The sequence below is a fragment of the Egretta garzetta genome, unplaced genomic scaffold (assembly GCF_000687185.1).
Source record: "Egretta garzetta isolate BGI_Z169 unplaced genomic scaffold, ASM68718v1 scaffold120, whole genome shotgun sequence".
Classification (NCBI taxonomy): Eukaryota; Metazoa; Chordata; class Aves; order Pelecaniformes; family Ardeidae; genus Egretta; species Egretta garzetta.
Window position 1 is genome coordinate 706046 of NW_009258270.1, and position 23088 is coordinate 729133.

A 23088-nucleotide genomic window follows, 5' to 3' on the forward strand; every position below is an offset into this window, starting at 1 on the left:
TCTTTTTTTTCCTGCCATAATCACAGTCCGATGATAGCATTTTCATCTGTACAGCCTCTGAAAAATGCACCTTTCAGTTTTCACAAGGTATATAGTGCATCACTTAAATGACAATAAAAAAAATAATCTAGCAAAAATAATCTGCAAAATCAGTAAACTACCTCTGTACCAGTCATGTTCCTCGTGTGAAATAGAGGACATTTTGTATTGAGAGTTCGCATAAGGCATTCCGGTCTGAATCCAGTGTGAACTGGGTCATATTCCACTACTGCGTTCACACAACAGAATCCCGGTAGCAATATGACCAGTACATTTAACAAACAGTCACACACAGCGTTGGCTGAGAATTAAGTGTATATGGACTGTACTGGTTGCAAGGATTTCAAAAACTGAGTTTGTGCTTCAATCCTAGCGCATGCACCACCCTCCAGAGCGAACCACCCCGCTGTGTGCCAGTCAGCTGCGGTTTCTTCATCTCAACAAAATAATTTGGATGCATGCTAAAGTCTGGGAAGAATACTGTATGTATCTCTCTGTGTGTTCACAAACGTACACACATAAATACAAGTGTAAAAAAGTGAACTTGCATTAATTGGTCCCCAGTATGTCAAAAGACAAAAGACTTTCACCTGCCTCCAGTAAGTTTACAAAATTTATATCTTCATTAATTTGAATCTTACATCAGCAGGGATTAAATCAGTATTTTTTGCTTACAGCTACCACAATTACAAGACAGTAATTTGGACGAAAAACCTGCCTTTGTGGATATTCAACACAAGACAGAACACAACACTCTTTAGAAACTCAGCTTTTAAAACTATTTATTTTTAAACTAGTTTATTATTTGCGAAGATCTCAAACAACAACATGAACTTGTATTTCATTTTCACTACTACAAGTTCTGACCAAAAAAAAAAAAAAAGCTAGCTTGAAATGATCCCCCAGGTAACTGAACAAGAGATATGACACTGTATAATTAAATCCCACAAGAAATTAGTACCCCGTGCTCTTTTGCCAAGTAGTTACTGTGAAAATATACAGAATTAAATCTGCTACATAAAAAACCATCTGATCGAGAAATTGATACCACACTGGTAGAGGTGCCTAAGTCTGTACTAGACCTCAGTTTGCTACGGTTAAGGGAATTCTAAGAGGCACGTGGCAGAAGCAGCCGATTTGTTTCTGTGAAGTGATTTATTCACTTCACACAACCAAAACTAAAGACTATCAATAAACAAAGACAGGGACGTGACTGCTCTCTGCAAAGACACCAAGGGGATAAACACCACTTTGAAGCTAACAGACAACACTGGTACAAGAACAAATGGGGATAAGTTAGACATAAATAAGTTTAGGCTGGAAATTAGAAAACGGTTCTAACCACCAGAGCGGGGAGGTTCTGGAAAAGCATCGTGATGGACAAGTAGGGGGCAGAAGGAAAAGAACAGAACCAACAAAAAGCCCTTCCTTGTAGGAAGGAGCTCGACTGGTTGTGAAAGGGACGGCCCAGCAATTGCCAAGCAGAGTGCCGATGAGGTCTCCTCCAGCCCTACGTTCTCAGGTAAAGCATGCTACCTCCTGTACCCCAGATGGAGTGACTGCAGTGGTAACTATGCACAGAAAAGTCAGAGCAAGGAAAGGCTTTTCTGCGGTAGTTACAATGGGTCATACTTACAGCAACAGAGGCCCACTGCCATGCAAAACAGTGACTGGTTGGCATCTGACCATGTGAGCGACAGCAGCCAATAAGAACGGAAAATAAGAAGCAGAAGACAAAGCACCACCAATCAATGTCAGAGTTGCCATTACAACACCCCTGCTATTTTCTCAACAGATGAATATATACATGTAAAAAGCAAGTTAAACATGTTGTAGCTTTCAAGGAAAGTTATTCTGATCGTTTGCTTTCATTTGAGAAGCCCAACAGGGATATTTTCATGGATCATTTTAGGCCTTCTAAAACAACCAACCAAGTTCACTTGACACATCGCAAGTCCTAAATGCAAAGTTCAGAAGAAAGGCAACGCAGCTGCATGTGAGCTTACTAAAAAAATTTGGACGAACTACCAATTTGAATTTACTCAAGATTTTTTCCAAGACAACCAAGAATATTGACTGTATTTCATAATAGTTGGAAAAATCTTTTACTTTGTTGCTGTCACCAAGACCAAACAGTCAACTTGCTCAACAGAAAGCAAGCAAGACAAATGAAGAGCTACTCATGCCAATCATGGTAAAAGCATTGCAGTTTTCAGAAATGATCTTCACATATAGAATGCTTTTGTTTTTCAGATTAAACAGGAATGGACACATTACCTAGCTATTCACACAGCAAGAAAGCTTAAAATGAACAGTTAGCCACAGAGGACAGTTACAGAAGAAATACTTCCATGTTGCCAGTTAAAAGAGCAGCGTGAAAACTGAGAAACACACATCACTAACTGACTAGGAACAGTGAGTCAATGCACCAAAACCTGCGAGGTTTACAGAGCATGTATGGCGCTCTGTTGCTTTTTGGACTGCAATGTTCTTCCCCCCTCTAGTTTCCAGTCTAAAGTTAATGAATAAAAAAGCTGGAATGGAATGGGGACACGGGAAAAACAACAGGTTTGTGTTTTAACAGCTTCTTTACAAGTCCTACCGGAGTCATGCGAATCGCTGGATGCGCCCCACAGCCCTGAATAGCTTTATGAAGTGTCTCGCTGAACATGCTGCGGAGCTCCATGGAATGGCAGTACACAGCATCGATCTTGGGCCACCAGTCCAACGCAGACTAGAAGGAAAACACAGAAATGCTCAAATAGTAAACTGGTAATATAGGAATTAGATTATGATTTATTTTATACCTCTAAAACTTACAACAGCTATACCTAACTAACCTTTACCCGTGAGTATTTTACACCATATTACCAATATGTTAATTTTGCATTCTCACCATAGGACTCATAACATTTAAATGAGTTGTAATGGAAGCAATGCTTCCAACTGAGCTGCTTACTGTATCACTCTTCTTTCTGAACAAGCACAAACTCTGAAACCATGCATGCAAGAAACCATGCTAGATTTCAGGATACTTCAAAACAAGCAATGTGCACTCAATTCACGGTGATACACTAAAGAAAATGGATAATCGGTATTTTAAGTACTTGATAATATCTGAAAAGCTTTATTACTCCACCACGGATACACCACCAGATCTACAGTAGCATTTTCTCCCCTATTCACTGAAATGTCTAATACTTTTTTTTTTTTTCAAATATAGTGTTTTCATTACGATGTTCGGATAAGTGAAATAGAAAATGTTATGTACATTACGTAAGGCCAGTTGCTCAACACCGACTGATCCTATTTTCATACTGATCAGGAAAGTATTTCTGAACAGTATAAAAACTGAAGTCGTATTTTAGTGACTTGAAGTACAGTAACACATTGAAGATGAACAACTGCACAAACTTTCAAAACGTTTTTGGCACTCAGCATTTACTACGATTTTACACTATTTAAATGCATACTGGATCAAATCCCTGAGGAAAGCCTGAGGCCAGCTCTTCCCCTGGGTTCTCATGTCAATCTACTAGAAGTGGTAGAGGGTGCTGTAACGATGAACATCCTGGGGGTGTTTTTCATGTATCAATAAAGCAGTACCCATTATAAAAGCAGAGAACACAAGATACATTTGTCATCCTACATTAGATGGTATTAAAACATATTTGTACTGACATTTTATACTGGAATACAAGCTCTCAAACTGGGAATCCAACTGATGGACAGTGTGAGCAAAGATTTGTATGTCCTTCCTTATTAGCAAGGAAATCTTGCTGCACAGATACAGGCAACAAGATTTGGACTACTATTCAAATTGTATTTAATAAGCAGATACTGATCTGAATAGAAGCCACAGATTGCTGGGCTGATTAAATGCTTTCAGAACTTACATTTGTGATTATTCGGTGGAGCGAATTTACCAGTACATAATGAAATGTTGATGGGGAATTCTGTGCCAAGCAGATCTACAATAAAAATACATAAAAGCCACTTAGGAACATCTTTTTCTTTGCCTCATTTCTCATCACAGTGAATAACATACTGGAGCCTTTTTATTAAATTGACAAAGCTGTCAAATCTAAATATGAGAAAGTCTAACCAGCTAAGAAAAGATTTATAAAAACATGCAGGGATTTATTACTAGAGGATATTTATACAGTTGAACTTATTTACGAGCTTCCAGCTGCCGTTAGCATATCTTTTATAATTGACAGGTTGTCAATAGTATGTGGAGAATGACTTACCAGTAAGTAGTGTTCTCACCTTAAAGTGTTGGTTATTATGAGGGTTTATGCGGAAGCAGGAAACTAAGCAGTCGATCATAAGGTCTACATCTGCATTTTGATTGCCTCTTGAAAAAGGTTTGCTTGGATTAAACAGCAAATTCTATATATACCCAAAAAAATATAAATACATAAATCAGATCCCAAGATTTATACTTTATGTCTCCTTTCAATACAAAATTTTGCACTGGAAAACACTATTGTATGCAATTAAGGAGAAATTCAAAGTTTATTTTGTTATTTTAAAATTCAAATTTCTTCACTGTGATTAAGAAACAGTAATTTTTACCTTAAGATCTACTACCATGGACTGCACTAGTAGGAAAATGACAGAATTATCTTCCCAGTTGATGTAGGTAGATGCTTTGCACAGTTTAACACAAGCAATAGCAGCACTTTCAGTCAGCTGTCTGCTCCCACTGTGGCCTGCAAGTGCTTTCCTGAGATTGTCCAGGAACAGTTTCTGCAGAATTCAAATCGGGAATAGTTATAATCAGAGCTTTGGTAATCCGTGGTCAGGGTTTTTAGATCCTTAAATATTAAAAACAAACAACATTGCATCCATGATCAGAAATCATGGATACGGGGATTGCAAAAAACAACTTGATGCAGCGTTCTGGAAAAATGTTGTTTAATAAAGACATTAATTTTGAACAATCTAGGGCAATCAGAATGGCACAAAGACAGATGGTTGTTTACTCTCAACCATAACGTTTGCAGCCACGTCAAATCCAACATCTGCTACAGGTACTGCAGTTCGGGAACACCCAGCATGCGCACTGCAGAAACCCAGAGCACTACACTATAGGCCAGCTAGATGGGATGCTAAGTTTGCTACTGGTGGAGGCAGGGAAAAACACACCACTAGCATTCAAATCTCCAAGGAGATGTAGGAGGTCTGAAATAACATTGTTTGGGACATACTATCTGTACGAATTATTGACAGGGAAAGAACATATGTTAGGTGAGAACTTTAAAAGGGTGCAGAAATTTACATATGGAATTGTAATGTGCTTTTTAGGCAGGAAAAGACAACATAAAACGTCCCTGAAATATAGAATAAGCAAAGACGAGCATCCTCTAGAAATCAGAACCAGAAGTCAGAGACTTTTCTTCTCTTACCTTGTTCATTTTAGTTTCCTCTACCACATCCTTTGCTATATCTTGGATTATCTCTGGACACAGGACCAGGAGTATGATTTGCAGTGGCCAAACTGCTGCTTTACGTTTTGTGCTTTCAGCAAAGCCATCCACTAAGTCAAACAACTTCTCTGCACAATCTGCACAAAATATAACCCCAAGTTCAATACCAATTTTAATTATGAAAAGGTAAAGAAGAGGTATAAAACAGCAGAGGGATAGCTCCACCTACACAGAAAAAAAAAGTTCTGTTTTGCACACTACTGGGGATAAAATGGTCTCAACCCAGTTAAAGACATGGTTTACCTGAAAACATAAATATTCCTCTCTTTTTGCCTAGAGACCAATACAGGTGATGTTCTCTTAAGTTTTTTTTTTCCCCGTATCAGGATGAAAAATACATATTTAAAGCCTTTCCATCTTTTGGGCTTTATTTCTTTGTGTTGTGAACCACAAAATTAATCCCTTTAAAAGGTAGGTCAGAAGAGAAAAGAGAGCATCATATATCCTTGCCTGCCCTGACAAAGGTTGACAGAAATTTGTTTCTTATTTGCAGGCTGCACAAGGAGCAAAGAGGGCACAAAATGCAAGAGAATGTGGGGATGTCTGAGAAACCAACTTTTAAATGCTACATCATTTGTCATGCCTTACCAGCCATATCAGTCTGTGGCGTTTGATACAGCTTTGTGAATTCATCAGGATAGTTTTCCACCCAGTTCCAAAATGCCTGCAGATAACGCAAAACATCTTTACATTTCAGAGCTTAAAAAATTTTTTTCTCAATTATGTATTTAAATGGAGAGATTTTACTCTTACTTCTCATCACTCGACATTTCTTGCAAAACATACATGCATTGGAAGGATGCACCAACGTATATTTTATAGCAAATTACTGAATTGCAACTATTCCTAAATGAGATAAAGTCTGCAAATAAGCAATGAAACAGAAGATAAATATTAAAATACTTACCTTTTCAAGACTGTTGATAACGGCTAACTGAGCTACTTTCTTAAGGGCTTTAAACTTGAATACAGTCTCTGTAAAGGTAAAACATTTCTGCATTTAGAAAAGAAGCTTGGTTCTAAAAAGCAACACAGACATTTGAAGTGCAAAGCGATTTTTAAACCAACATCTTTATGCTACTTAAGTATTTTTAAATATTTTGGTAAATATATGACTATTTGGAGTACAACAGAGCAATAAAAAGATATACATGTAAATACCATTGTGTCATCTCTAGCTAGGCGTATTTAGGTAAAAATATTTCAAAACACAGGCTCCAATCATACCTTGCAAGAGTCGCTTTAGTTTTGAACAATCCACACTGATGTACTGTAAAAGTTCAATATCATGAACATCAGCATTATCTTCTGAACAAACAGTCAGTTCCTGTAATCTAAAAATATGCAAAGTAAACTGACTTCTCAGTCAGATTAGGTCAGGTAGGTATGAACACACACCTATGATTCTGCGCATGTGAACAGCAGGGCGATATTATACGATCTCCTCATACAACACGATCTCCCGGTTTAGAAGTGCAAGACAGACCTTGCATGATTAAGAGTTAATATTACAGTCTTATTCCATACTCATACTGAAAATGGATCTAGAAATACTACTGGTGAGTCTTACAAGATAGCAAACCATCTGGTGATAGTCTGCTTACGCCCAAGATTTGCCTAAATCCTCTTACCTACCATACTGTAGCAGTAATCTCATCACCTTCTCATCTAAATATTAAATTTACGGAATCACGACACCCTCAGACTACTGCTCCTTAACAGCAAGTCTTGCCCCAGCTAATTCTCCAGAGTAACGCAGTGACTGACGGTACTTAGTATCGCTGAAGTGAGCCACAACCACTCTTTATAAGCTAAAGAAGGTCCGTGTTTTTCTGGCCTAAAGAAACAGGATGAAGTTTAATCACACCATTTTAAACACAACGGCATCTTTTCATGCTTTTGTATTAGATGATTTACTAAACAGCTCATCAGACACTAAGCCACTAATAACTAAATCATATGTTCTCACAAACTAAGGATTGCCATGCCTTGTTCCAAAGCTACAGATGTGTTTTAGACATGGAATGCGATTTCTAGTACTACAGACAAAAGCAGTTCTTCATTTCTTCAACGCCAGGGAAACTTAACAGCCCTCGCTGGGAATGGGAAGGTCCCCACTGCCGTGCTTTTCATGCCAAAAATCCCCCAGCTGCTGTACGAGGGCTAGAAATATGCCTAAACAGGAAGCACAGGTCAAAAGAGCAGCAACGCTAACTGTCGGCAAGCTGACCCCCGTGGAGATCAGCAACAACTGGCCAAACATTTAACTATTTATGCACAAGCATCTCGAAGTGAAAAACAGGTCAGGGAAGAAGCGGTCTGTTCCAGCTCAAATGGATGCCAAGAAGGGCTGTGGAGCTTGAGAACTAAACCATGCCACAGACACGTGAATACATACAGATCCACGGACGAGGTTAAAAATAAAAATAAAAAAATACTTCCTATAAAAGGAGCAAAAGAAATTGTTTCCATTTCCATAAGCAACAAAACATAATCAACCTACTGAGTAAAACCACATCCTCCATGCTAGCTGCCAAGTCTATGTTCTTGAAACAGAAGTTATTAAAGGCTCTGTAAAAGTTTTTAAAACACTTAAAATTTCAAATCATTAAATAATTTTAGGCTGATTTCTAAAATGCAAATATTTTCCAAAATGTTGGAACGCAATTGTTTTTGCATTCTAAGGAATATATAAATCTTTGTTTCAGTTACATTGGCACACTCATTGCTATGCGACCACATAAGGCTGCCTGCGCTCCACTTCCGATAAATCCCGGATGATGTTAGCTGTAACAACCTGTGATAAGAGCTAAGCTACCTCAAGCAACTTCCAAAAAGCATCAGAGTATTTCAGTAATAAAAAGCTTAATACACAACGCTAGTGGATTGGCAAATGCTGAAGCATCAGAAAGAGCTGGAACAGGGCAAAAAGTGCAAAGAATAGATGGAAGCTTCGGGCCTGTCTCTGTTCTCACTTAGAAGAGCAGAAAAGACAGTTATTTTTACTGTAAACGCGCTGTGACATTCAAGTCAATCAGAAGACAAATGGGTCTTTCCCAACGACTTACAAACAGTCCAGCTGGTTTGGTCTCCTTCAGGCATAATACAGATTTAACATAAAAGCCTTCAAGCAGGAAAAATTAGGAAGGAAAACAGCCTTGGGGCTCCAACAGAGCTGTAGACAATCAGAAATTTTGCATTCTAAGTTCAAAAGTAGATGGATACAACCCATTATCTTCTGCATCCTTTTCCTTCCAAAACACCTTGTACCTGCAAGAACTTACTCAACTCATTCAGCTGCGTTATCGCTGATTGCACTCTACAACAGCATTTCACTTGTACTTAGGAAAGCAGATTAAAATAGCAATAAAGGCAGCTCAAAGAAAATACGCTGGCAGCAACCTAAAATGGATAGGAAACAGGTTTGGTTTGTGACCAAGGAAAATTTTGAAAGGTAGAGGGAGCTTTACTTAAGAACTATCTTGTTAAATACCATTTAAACAATTAACTTTTCTGAAATTAGAAAGACTACAATTCACAACAGATGTTCTAGACACCAGTATTTAGCAGATCTTCTAGTATGTGAACTCAGGCTACTGAAAAAACACCTACCTGGTGGAGATGCGGCTGAACACAGCATTGAAATTATTGCAGCTAAGAGAAAAAAGAACCCCAGAGGCAGAATTTCGTAGTTCAGCTGCATGCTGGTTCCCTTCACGGTAAGTGTGGATGAAGTGGCAGATTTCTGGCAGCAACTGTTTTACCAGCATAGTCTCGTCTAGTCGCATGGTATCCTTTGGTTGCTAAAAACAAACATTCAGGATTTCATGAAATTCCATTTTGTACATTTGGAGGCAAAAAAATGGAGCACCTGCCAGTAGTAGGCACAGGACCGGAATCTGAACTTCTAATTCTGCCTGCAGGCTACCACTGACCATAGCGTAAGTGGTCCACAGAAAAGGCGTCCTTCCATTTGAACAACAACCCATATCACTCAAACCAGCTCACATTTTCAGTTAAGTCTCCAAAGTACGTAGGACACCAAGCTGATCAATGTCATCAAGTATCAAGCAAAATATCAAACTAGTTTTTGAAGTAAAACCCATTTCTGTTTCGATGCATGCATCCTGTTGATCTGTGTAAGTATTAGCAGCAGAGCATTAACTATCTTGGCTTTGAATGGAAGATCAAAGGGCTCACCCTTGCTTCTCTTTTGGGTAGTATTCTAACCACGGTATTTTGTCAGCAGATATTTTATACAAAAAAAATGAACCAAAAAAAGAGGTGCTTCTCCCTTGCTCTTGCCTGGGATTGCTCTATGTGAGTCAAAAATGGCTTAACTTTCCTGCAAAAGAAAAATCCAATTTCTGCCAGTTTGCACAGTATGAGACATAAGGAAACTATTTACGAAAGAATTCAAAGTGAAACTTTGCTCTACTAAGAGCAAGTTTTAACAGAAGGGTCAGCATTAAAGCTTTCTAAAATTCTACCAATGAATTTACCATAGGGAATTGGGAAGTTTCAGAGACTCCCACTTAGTTGACCTGAGTCCTGTTGCCATGAGAACTTGATGAAACATTGAGCAAGAACAGCGAGCAAGAAATACGTCTGAAGATATCACAGAACACAACGCTCTTTGTATAGAACTTTGGCTCAGTCATATTAAACATATACTGGCTCAACTTGCTCTCATTTGAATTGACAAAGCAAGAAGTATTCAGCACAATTTTAGGCTGTTCAAATATCATCATCTATCAGGAAAAAACCACTAACGTTTCAAACAATATGCATATAAGAAATATTTGAAAAGAATTAACTTGCGAAGTTAAAACAGTTTTTTTGACTCACTGCATCAAAGACACAAAAAGTGCCAAAGAGAGGTATTTACCTCAGCTGTAAAAGCTGAACATTATTTTGGAAAATGTATTTACCCGGATCTTTTGTGAATTTAGAAGAATCCACAATTATTCAGACTGTTCTAGTGCTGTAACAGAAGATAGGCCGCTTGACAAATCTAACCGTAATAAGGTCATTACCTTATAAAGGAAGAGCCTTCAAAACCTGTTGCAGGGCAACAGCAGAGAGCTTAGATGATTTCATGACATTCATCCAGGAATACAGCTTTAAAAAAAAAAATTCCTTTCTTGTTAAAGGAATAAACCCTTGCAAATGTTGCTCCCAGTGAAGTTTGGCTTTGCAATTACACAGCTCAGCACAGCGAGCTGTACAACCGCTTACATCCCAAAGGTAACAGCAAACTGCCTTGCAGCACGGCTCTGATTGGAAACCTCGGGACTGGACTCCCAGGGGAAGTTTGGACATGGTTAACTAATGTCATCTAGGAAACACCTGCAAAAGTCATCTTCACAATAGTGATAGCAAAGCTTCTGCTGTATATACAAGTACATGAAAAAAACTGTTCACCAAATGAAAGTTTTAAGAAATTTAAAGAAAAATCAGCACTGTATGCAGGAAACCTACTAGCATAAAACTTAAAATGCAGGTACTGAATTATCTGCTACTCTTAACCTGATTTACTGTCCCATTGCTTTTTCAGTTAAAATTGTGGGATGAAAATGTTTTCATGCACCTATACAAAAAGGATGGAGCAGAATATGCCACAAGCATTCGAAGCTCATAAAAATCTAGCGAAGCTTCATAACCACATCTAATTCTTCATTTCGGTTTGTGCCTTCCCTCACTCCAGTTCCCACACATCTCTAAGTACAGCTGTCTGCAATTCTTTTTAACAAATTATTGAAAGAAAATAATTATTTATAACTCCACAAATTAGTTGAGTAGTGGGAAGGACAAGTTCAAAAGTTTGAGTTATTTAACTGAAGGGAAAAAAAAAATCACTAATTTTAGGCGAGAAAAAAGTACCCCACAAACCCTTAGTTTATCAATTATATCAACTAGTTGCATTTATAGGAAGTTTTAGTAGTTTTAAAATGGCATTAATCCTACTTTGCTCTAAATCAGATGAGTTTTAACTTTAGCACCAGTAATAACAGATACACAAGCATTTGACTTGTACTCTCCAACTCATTTGACTCCAGCTTAGCAATTGCTTATGCAAGCCTACTCACCCCTGCCAGACATTTTTCCAGTGTATCCAAGATAATCAGCTGAGATAGATATAAATTCTTTTCAGCAGTTTCTCCAAATATTCTCTAGAAGTAGAAAGGATATGGATTCATCTGAGACACAAATTTGACTTTTAACACATTAATGCAATGTAGCAAAGTGGCACAGTAAGTTACAGCTCCTTTACTGCTCTGGGTTTGAGTTGAGAAATAAAGCCAGCAAAAATTAGCTTAAAATAGGAATTAAAACCTTATTGCTGAAGAAATATCTTTGTCCAGCCTGCAATGCCAAATCTAATAAGGAACAAAGAGTTACCGCAAAGTAAGACTGGAGGTACGCTGCAGCCCCTTACCTCCATCGGGCCCATAATTTACTCAGAAATAAAGGTTATACCTTTTCAGAAACTATTTTGGCATCAATTACTGCCGACTCTTTTCCAATTATGCATTTCATTGCCAACATCTTAAATAGAACTGACCTTACAACAAATCCATATCGACAAGCTTATTAGAGTGTTGCAAAATTTAGCAGCGACCACAGGAAGAAACACATGAGACCCTCCAAAAAGATGCCATGCTTGAGATACAGGACAAGGGCAGAATTCCATCGGGTGTTTAAGCCAGCACCCAATTTTACTGCCATCAACAGTGACTAGTTCCAGCAATGGTAAGACAGCAAAGTAAAGCCAAAAATATATTGGTGCTACTGCCTACACATGGAACCCCTGCAGAATTCACCCGAAGGAAGTTATGGCAGAAGCCACGTGAGAGCGCAAACCCTCAAGACATCTTTCCAAACCTAAGACCATTACGACAGTCTATTGGTCTGTTTTCTTTCAGCTATAGAAATCCTTCAAAAATATTGCTGATTCACACAGTAGTTCAGTCCATCAAACAAAAAATGTTAAGTCTTGCTCCTCAGTGCAAAGCAAATGTTGCCGGTTTTTAGTGACATTTTTAGCTAGGTCTTTCCTCTCAAAATCTATGTATCATATACAGAGACTTAACAGTATAGTTTTCTCATTTGTTAGACAACCATCTTACACTTCAATACATTCCTTTATGCCTATGGTGTTCAATTAAAATAAATTCTCTCTCCAAAGGGATTACAGGTAGCTTTAAGCAGCCTAAAATCCCTAGCAGTAGGGCAACCTATTTTTATGATTTTATCAGTCCTTCGTAGTGTTTTAGCAGATGCAGATCTCTACACAACTGACATCCAGAAGAGCTCACTGCAAACTATCTTACTAAAACTATAAAAAAAATAGCACTGCTTGAGTTTGGCCAGTTCTGTTACCAGTTTGTGGAGATTCCACGTGATCACAAACCACGCTGCTTCAAAATTTAATGAACTAAACTTTATAAAGTATTCCTAAACTTTCCATTTACCCAACTTGATGGTAATGGTTATTTATCTAGAGTCAACACACTATGGACAGCCACTTTTTTTTTTTTCTTTCTAGGTTTCTCTTCTTTTCAGTTCCACTGAGATCTATTTTAAAAGACAGTTTTAGTGATGCTGAGGAGTCAAATACTTTGATGGATTTCAGGAATCATTTTATGGTTCCCCTGGAGGCAAAAAACCAGCATGCAGAAGGAAACCATCAACTAGACACCTGGCTCTAAAGATTTCTCTTTGTGAACTCAGAAAAATCACCTTGAATCTCATCCCTTCACACCAGTGTACTGCCCTCAAGTATCAACATTAAGTGGTTTAACGAGAGGCTGCGATCCGTATCAGACAGTAAATGGAAGAGATGTGTATCACTCCCACACATTTTTCATTCACCTTTCTTACTGCCTAGCAGGGCATCCCTTTGGAGGCATGGGTGGCACTATTAGACACGAGATTGGTTTAAAAGATCTTTTCGTACAAGGTTCTGACTGAAAATCATCTGGTTGTAAAAAATATATACATTTTATACACACACACACACACAAATGCTAAAAAATCCAAACAGCCTGGAAAATTCAAATAGCCCAAGTTTTAAATCCTTTCCCTTCTTCCTTTCCCAGAACGATTCCTGGCAGGTCATGCTCTGGCAGGACAGATGAGGAAAAAACCCCCTCCTAGTGCTGCTGCTCAGCAGCTCCTTCGCCTGCTGCACCCCTCCTCTCTGGACTCTGCTAGCACTGCTTCCCCAGCTTACTGAGGCTCCTTCCCACGCGATGGAAAACGTCCTCCCCAACCTCTAACAGGCAGCACATTCTACTGGTCTCTAAACATTGCTCAGAGCCCCAGTGTAGTATTCGGTAGCTTTATGTCCCCACTCCTTAGCCAGCCACATACCTCCCCAGCTACAGACCGTGCCCAGGACTAACAGAAGGTTCCCCTTAATCACCACCTTCCTTTAGACTTCTCAGCCACAACTATCTCACCACCAGTATGTTCAACACAGCTCAGTGGTGCCGGTGAACTTTAGCACACGAGGGTGAAAAGAAAAAAGATTAAAAGACAAGCCACAATTTGACTACATTTCGAGTGACTCTCTACAGCCTGATGATATTAATAAATAACAACCATTTTGCAAAACCACCCAACAATCCAAAATTAGAAAACTTACCATGTTATTAACATTTTTTAAGATATTAGTGAGACCACTGATGACCAGGGAAAACTTGTACTTGGAAATGTTTATGAGACATTCCTTGTTGTGCTCCGTACTGACTTTGGTGTGGGTGTTCTGCTGGCCAGCCTTTATTGGAAGCTACAAAGAAAGAGAAGCATGATTAGCTTTTTTTACATGGAAAGTTGCATCTTTAAAGATGGGTTAAAAAATTTTGAGACACATGAAACAACCTTGAAAAACATCCTACAAGAGACAACTAGAAACGCATTATTTCATTTTCTCTACATTCAATCTCTCTATTAGTTATCTAGAAAACAAAACACTGAAGTTCACCTGTTCCTTTTTCTGAATTGAAACCAAACCTCTACTTTGTGATAAATTTTCTACAAACCAAATGTCAAAGCAATCAAAAGGAGCAGAAAAACGTGAGTAAGTCAGAATTCTGAGAAGTTTCTTTACTTCCAGCATCTGCTTGTTAAATACCAAAAATCTTCATAAGGCTAATAGCTGAAAGAAAAGACTGCATCTTGAAACCTGAGAGGAGATAAAATCACAGCAGCTCACAGAGCAGGCAAGTTGGAAGGTGGGAACAGTGGTTCCACGTGTGTCCTCTACCCCCTTTGCAGGACAGAACCGGCCAAGAGGTACAACCAAGTCCCCAGAGGATCCACCACCGAAGGCCTCCACAGGCCCTGAAGACTTGGGTTGCTTAGGGGTCCCCCTAAGGCAAACAGACCCCACCGCTAGCCAGGTGAGGAAGCCTCAGCCTCAAATGGGCTTCAAGCGCTCCTAAGCCAAACACAGCTTCCGAGCCCCACATTACCAACCCTTGCCCAACATCCAGTGGTAAAAACTAGACTCGCGATGCCATCTTTTCCAGGAAAGGTAAGATTCAGAGTGACTGCACAAAACCCAAGACGTTTCTCCTACTGTGTGAACACTAGGCACTTTGTTTCATGCTGTTCCCAAATTCTTCAAGGGTCACAAATGAGTCACTTCCCCAGCACTCCTCACTGGAGTCGGCCCATTACGAACCACCATGTGAAAATGAGAGAAGCCATTCTTTGGAAAAATTCAATTTACTGAGGATTTATCTTTTTAAAAAGCAAACAAATGAGGGAACAAAAAAGGAATCAGTATTATCACCTCTTTTTATAATTTACATGTGCCACTTGTATTTTAAAGTGTGACCTGGGAATTCACTATCTGTAGAAACCTTAACTGCTACTACAGGTTTTAACCAATTTTGACTAGAATTCTTGACAAACATGTATTCTGAAAGACACTGATAGCTCAAAGTAAATGCCATGATGTAATGGTTGTTTCATTAGAAAGGGTATCAGAGAGAGAGTGTAAGAGAGGTTAAAAGAAGGATTCCAAGGAATGATCAGCATTACAGGTGCAAAACATTTAAAGAGGAACCTTCCAGGTTGGGGGCCTCTGCAGACTTGGTGAGGGTACTTCCCATACTGTCATCCAGTTACACTGCTGTCAGCGCTCACGGACAACTCTGCCAACCAGTTACCATCACTATTTTTGCTGATAAAAGTTGAAAGGCCCATATTTAAAATGCTAGATGAATTGCATTACAGAACCCCAAACTTGGAACATTTTAATTCAACAGTTTTGACTGCATCATTAAATGCAATCTACTTAACACCGATACCTTAAAAAAAGGAAATGGACCTCTTCAATACACTACCGAGTCTTTATGCCCAAGCGTAATTTCCTCTCCATATAAACTGTGGTTTGGGTTGGGTTTTAAGTATCAGTTCTTCTGGTACCCCAGACTTGGACACAATGGAAAGTGGCTGGGGTTTTTTCTAAAAGAAATGTTGACTTAAAAAAAAAAAAAAAAAAAGACTGAACTGCCATGCTAGAGGACACCAAAGACCCAAGAGCAGCAGAAGGGGCCACACGGAATGCTCGCTTTCGATTCAGACAGTGGCTTCGGGGTCTCTGGTGCCACGGGTGGCATCCAGGGAGCCACGCTAAGGGACTACCCCTTCATAAGAAGGGCTGATGCTTTTCACCTGCACAACCTCTGAGGGCAATCAAGGTAATTTCCACTTCATTTTGCAATTCTTGATTTCAAGAGTTCAGTTTGTAATGCTTTAAAACAGTGCGATGCATTTCAACGTGCTCATTTTCAAACTGGAAGAAGCAGAACAAACAACATTTATGACTCAAGCTTTGTTTTCGTTGTTGGATGTTATTTTTACAATACATTTTCGGAAGTCATTAGTGGAAGATAGATATATTTAATTAAAAAATTTCACCATGACTGGTACTTTTTGATTTTTCAAGTCTCTGTGCTGACAACAGCAGAAAAGCTCAATACCACTGAGTGATAAAACACTTCAGAAGTGGCTCTCGAAGAAACTGTGTCACAGATCCAGTTCTGTATGCTTCCATGCTATAGAAACATCATATTACAGGCGTTTGGAGCTTCCTGCAACAACAGCCACTGCAACAAGGTCACCTAGAAGTAAAACTGCTTTTTATACTGCTGTTTAAAATAGGAAACTATATAAAAAGGAAATATTAGCACTGTTTTGGTTTCTTTTATTTCTCAGCTATTTCCTTTGTGTACTCTGACATGGTGGAGCATTGTATGTCCCCTCATGGAATGCAGTGCCAGCAGCGAGTGACCAAAAAGAAAGTATTTAACTTCTATACAAATATCCATCAATCTAAACATTACAAGAAAAAAAGAAGAAAACAAAAATAGCTGAAATGTTACTTCCATTGCCTTTGATTTTATTTTAGAAAAAAGAAAGACTGACACGAATAGTTTCCTGCGCAGCTTTTATTTGGATTAGAAACAGAAGTTAAAGCACAAAGCTTAAATATAACTGAAGCTTCAAACTATGAATACATGCACCATGCTGAACTCATCCCAGTTCAGCAACGGCACAGCGCACTACGCCAGCCCAGCTATTTTCACCGTTGAAATAGGAAGCAATAGTCAACAGCCTTGTAACTACACTGGTGCAGGTACAGCCCCTACGGAGGCATGCTGCCGTATACCCCCCCCAATTCAGTTTGACCACGTCTCGCCAAGGTGTCAAATAAGCTCCAGAGGAGAGGGAATTTATAATTTGCCTTATTTTATGCAGCGGACAAAGACAAAATAGGCAGATGAAATCTGGAATCTATCCAACTACCAAATTTTAAATCCTTTAAGATCAATTAAAAAAGAACACTGCTGCAGAAGACAAGGAAAAGCCATTAAGTAGCCGCGCCTGACAGTTGCAATAATACAGTACAAGACCCAGAGTATCCTGAATTCAGGAGTCATCTTGCGTATCAGGTATTGCTGAAACAACTAGAAAAGCAAATCTGTAAGAGGAAGCATCAGAGTATCTACCAGCTTCCACCAGCCATGCTAGCTCCCTAGTTGCTAAAACACATCTTTTGACCACGTAGACAGTTTAAGTCAAACTTAACTTGACCTGCTTAGTGGATGGCAGAAAGGCTGTAGATGCTGTCTACCTGGATTTCAGTAAAGCCTTTGACACCATTTCCCACGGCATTCCCCTAGAGAAACTGGCTGCTCATGGCTCGGATGGGCGTACGCTTTGCTGGGTTAGGAACTGCCTGGACGGCCGGGTCCAGAGAGCTGTGGTGAATGGAGTTGAACCCAGCTGGTGGCTGCTCACAAGCAGTGTTCCCCAGGGCTCAGTGCTGGGCCCAGTTCTGGTTAACATCTTTATCAATGATCTGGGTGAAGGGATCGAGAGCACCCTCAGTTTGCAGACAACACCCAGCTGGGTGGGAGTGTGGATCTGCTGGGGGGGAGGGGGCTCTGCAGGGGGACCTGGCCAGGCTGAGTCCATGGGCCAAGGCCAACTGGGGGAGGTTCAACAAGGCCAAGGGCCGGGTCCTGCCCTGGGGTCACCACAACCCCAGTGGCCAGCAGGAGCAGGGCAGGGACCGTGCCCCTGTGCTGGGCACTGGGGGGGCCGCCCCTCGAGTGCTGGGGTCAGGGTTGGGCCCCTCCCTCCCCGAAGGACCTGGGGGGGCTGGAGCGTGTCCAGAGAAGGGCAGCGGAGCTGGGGAGGGGTCTGGAGCCCCAGGCTGCTGGGGAGCGGCTGGAGTTTAGACACTGATGTACTTTTACCCAAAAAAGTTCAGTTAAGGAATCCTTCTTTGATCAGAGATGTTAATTATTAAGAAAAATGGGTGTTTTCCAGGTCTGTAGAAGAGATTAGCACCTGTTGCAGGTATGCAATAAGGTACAACCTTTTGCTAAATGTACACAGACATCGATTTGAAACTAACACCACAAATAGGCTTGAGCATCTGTCAGGTATTCCACTCAGTCTCTTGAGAAAGGCTAACATTAAGCCATGGATTTTGTCACCTGTAATTAATGAACACAAAGTTTAATCATCCCTATTTAGCAAAAGACTGTGCTTAACATTCTTTTTTTCAGAGGTTATGGAGCAAGCGTAAGTGCTTTATCACTTCAAACAGAGTCACTATTTCAACTTTTTTGTCCAAGATACAACTTTGCAGGCCATTAAGAATTCAAAATCTGACAGATAAACCTAGCCTGGCACAGGATTCGGAACGTCCGCTGTTGAAATCCCCACCCTGACGAACCTCTTGACGCAGGCAGCAGTCGCCACCCAGCCGTGCACAGGTACAATTCAGCACTTTCCCTTCGGAGAGGGGAAGGCGGCAGGCCGTTCCAGGGGATCCACCTCGGGGAGGGAAATTCTCCGCTCGCCTAGAATGGGCTCCTCATTTTCAGGGAGCGGCTCGAGATGTCCAAATGCATCTGAGCCTTGTGCCTTTGATTCAGATTCAGCAGGGAGTAACAAACGTAACATCTAGGAAGAAAATCCCTCGTGCTATCCTTAACAGCCCAGGAATCGACCTAGCGGTTCCCTTTCAAATAATTTCTGGGAACTTCTTCAACAGACCGTAACACAGGGGTGCGCTGGTGAGACACAGAAAATACACACCACACCACCCTCTCCTCAGCACCAGTACTGTCAGAGCCAGATACAAATCTCCTGAAAAATCAACAGGAAATCTTCCTCCCAACTCTAAACACGCACTGCATCACCTTCTAAAGAGGCATGAATTAGTAAAAGACCCTCACAGCTAAACCTTCAGAAGAGCACGGAACTCTGAAAATATTTTATGTAGGTTGCACTAAAAAATATTATTTTCAAAAGGTTAACTAAGCCTCGGTACCGTTAACAACCGTGTATTCACCCATACTGTTAACACAAACTGCTGTGTTAAAGAAGGAAGGCTCATCAAATCATCTCGATGCCTTTCAGCAGCTCATTACTGGACTCAGGTAACATCTGCTGCACGTGGGCCATTCCTTGATCTATTCTTTGGGACACCATCTGTGTGCAGCACAGCACTGCGTTCTGAAATACATTACACGCGCTGTTTTAGAAAACCAGGATCAAAGCTGCTCCAGGTTTGTGTCAGAGAAAGACGAGCCAGCACACTTTGTGCTCGAGAGCAGTGTTATAGGCAGTCTCGGTTCTCGGCTCCTGTGGAAATCTGGTTCAGACAGAGTAGTTGTGGAAGAAATTCCCATCTTCTGCACAGACCAGCCTTACCTTACAACAAAAGGTACCACTTCACCTGGGGAGCGCAGTCAGAACTCACGTGAAATACTTCAAAATAAATCTTATTACTGCTAGTGACTTCTTAACAAGCCAAGACGAAAAACAGCAACGAAAACCACAAAGCTGGTACTTGCAGCCAGAGCTTTCTCAGGTCTCTGATTCTGCACAGGTTTCAAACACTGCAGGGAGAATCAACAGGAAGAGGGAATATTTGCTTTAATTTAATGCCTTTTAATGAAAGTAAGAATGGAACATTGCTACTGGCTTTCAGTTTTTACAAAAGCTTTCTTAACTGAAAGCAATCATATCTCTCAAAATCCAAATGGGGAGCCTGAACTATAATCCACAGAATAAAGGGCTTCTTTTTTTAAAGCATGTCACCTAAGTTGCCACAAGTTTATACAGGATTAATACCTTTTATTAATCTGATTGTTTTAAAACCGCCTAGATTTAAATGGTTTAGGCAGTAAGGCTCTCCCGACTATGCTTAGAACTACTTCACTACTCTACCAGCCTTCCCATGATTTCAGCTTGTAACACATTTAGAAATACTATAAAAATACAGTACAGAAAGTGAATATTTCCATAGGGAAAAAAGAGATAATTTTATTTTACAAAGACCCAAATTATGTCTGAAATCACCGAGAACTTTACTAACGCAGCCTAGCCTCCCTGGGGTACTGCAGCCCAATCCGACCCCGACCGCTGAAAGTTTTGAAGAAAAATAACACCTAGCACTACCTACGAAATCAGAGAACCAAGAGATTTTGTATGCGCCACGTACGAATTGTGACCGAGCCTCACACACACCATCGGCGGCTTCCTTCTGCACCGGCTGAAACCTTCACGCAGGCTTCAAGGGTGGCTCAAAGAAGAGGGCATCGGAGCAGTCGGAGCCTCAGAAGCGAGCGCAGCTGGGCAAGACTGGCAGCACATTTGAAAACCGCGTTCAGCGAGCCAGTCATTGGTTAATTCATAAAACTAGGCTTGCCAGCCATTTAGGCTCACGGAATTGTACACACAAAAGCAGTTTTTGGTTAAAGCAGCATTTATAACAATAAACAAGAGTAGACAAGAACAGACTGGTTTGCGCTGATTTTTCTTGTTTTCAGTACAGATTAGCATTCTCTGTTCGTTGTTTCATCTGTCTTAAAATTAATTCAAGCACTTCGCAAATGAATGAAAAGCCTGTCTGCATCTATAAAATTTGGTGGAAGATAGTTACATTTTCCTCCTTTGTAAAGGAAGGAAGAAGCCTGGAAAAGTTTTGTCTTCTCCCTCATGGGTAAAAAAAAAAAAAACCCCAACCAAACCATACAACCCACAACAAACGTGAGCTCCCCTGCCTCACTCAAACACACCGGTGATAGAAGGAGTAGCGGCTCCCTCAGTGCTGAATCGAGAGGTCCTGCACTTAGAAGGGCCGATACAGCACGCAAAACCTCAAAAATGCATTATCACCGCTAAAATAATGTGCGTGCGCTCAGTATATTTTTATGAAGCCGGAACTTGAGGCTCAAATGAGCAGTCTAAAATGTAACAAGTAGGTAAGTTAATAACCACATTGACTACCCAATAATGACCCAAACGTAAGGAGTCACAAGCAGCACATAAATGTCACCATTGATTGACAACACGGCGACGGTGTCACAATAACCTGGCATTTGGGTATTCAGTTAAGAACAGTCACCTTTCCACTGTGAAGGTCGCTGTCAGACCAGGCGAGGCAGAGGAAATGATGTGTTACAAGCAAACAAACAAAATTGAGAGCCCTGAGTTGAAATTAATAAATGAGAGAAGACTTCTCACAGAAAAGTAGAGATTAATGTCTCATCCTTGCTTCACTGCTTCATTCACTTGATGATACCGTATTAAAAAAAAAATGCTCTGGTTAAACAAAAATATGCAATAAACTAATCCAAATTTTGTAAAAAGCACCTATCACGCAAGCTGCACTATGACCCCAACAGTCAATCCCATATTTGATGTGTATTATCCCCACAACTCCAATATTTTAGCTTCTCCAAAGTCAGAACAGCTTTCTTCCCACCAGGAGAGGATTCCTCCCATACACCTATCTGCAATTATCCCATAAAATGTATGGAAAAATAATTCTGTTTAGAAAGCTGGAGTTCCCAACTCTTACCAGACGTTGGCAAGCCCAATTCCACAATATACATAACAAAGCAAACGACAAAGCCTACAGCCTTTTAACACCAGTACACAAAGAAACACTTTCTTGCATTACTGGGAGTGTAATCAGTACCATGCTTTTTAAGCTTATGGGAAAAATGATCTATGAAAACAGGGGAGGGTGGGGGGGGGGGAGAATAAGTTAACTATGCAAATATGCCTAAAATGTATTGGAAAAATATGCATCATTTTAATGCCAGAAGACAAAGTTTGATATTTTCCTTTTATAAATAAACTTCATTTACAGCAGCTTTAATATAAGTACAAAAAGGAACAGCTTATTTTTATATTCAACCAGGCCACAGTCTTTCTGCGGGTCGTGCAAAGCCAAGCACCACTGAGAGAGACACACGATTTTAAGGCAGGTGAACTAAATTCAAGCTATAGCACCGGCTTGATGTTCCTGACAGACGCTACGCTGAGCAGGGTCTCCCAGAGCTGGCTTGTGCGGCACAAGGGCTGCACTCACAGGACAGCAAACCAGACAGGCAGCACAGGAACTGATCCTTCACCCCAAACTGAGCTCAGGCTTACGCGTCAGGAAAGCATCTTGGGAGTAAAAATGCAGGGTCTAAGCACTAAGCTTAGCCCCACTGAGAAAGTCACGCCACCTAATCCCCGTAAGCAGTTTCTGCATGTGGATCACAGAAATACAAAGTCTAAGGCCAACAAATCCCTCTTCCTTCCATTCAGAAAATCCTTCTCCAAACTACTAGCACTGCCTTCTGTAAAGGGAAGCAAGTATCCATCGCTACAACATTGGCTAGAACCCCCCCTTCACCCCACACGGCTGCGCTCCCGGTGATGCGGATGAAGTTTCCCCCTGACATCCACCGTTCCGCTACGGGCAGCAGGGCAGAATGGCCTCAGCCCTTTCACGTCCTCAAACTCATTCCTGAGGCTTTGCCTCCTTTCTGGTGAATAGGATGATGCCAAAGACTCTGGAAGGGGCTGCCCAGGGAAGGGGTCGAGTCCCCAGCCCTGGGGGGATTTAACAGCCGGGCAGAGGCGGTGCTGAGGGCCAGGGTTTGGGGGTGGGATGGCAGGGGTAGGGGAACGGCTGGGCTGGGGGAGCTTAAAGGGCTTTGCCAACCCAAACCATTCTATG

General features: G+C 40.7%; 1 protein-coding gene across 1 annotated transcript in view; it reads right to left on the reverse strand.

The window, feature by feature from the left end:
* NF1 (neurofibromin 1) overlaps nt 1-23088 on the reverse strand; it is a 95086-nt gene that overhangs the window by 68630 nt on the left and 3368 nt on the right. Inside the window, 11 exon segments of the mRNA XM_035889630.1 lie at nt 2642-2773; nt 3936-4010; nt 4309-4431; nt 4618-4791; nt 5451-5608; nt 6120-6195; nt 6439-6506; nt 6759-6865; nt 9144-9334; nt 11621-11704; nt 14182-14325. Of these exon segments, the coding sequence (XP_035745523.1) occupies nt 2642-2773; nt 3936-4010; nt 4309-4431; nt 4618-4791; nt 5451-5608; nt 6120-6195; nt 6439-6506; nt 6759-6865; nt 9144-9334; nt 11621-11704; nt 14182-14325 (1332 nt within the window).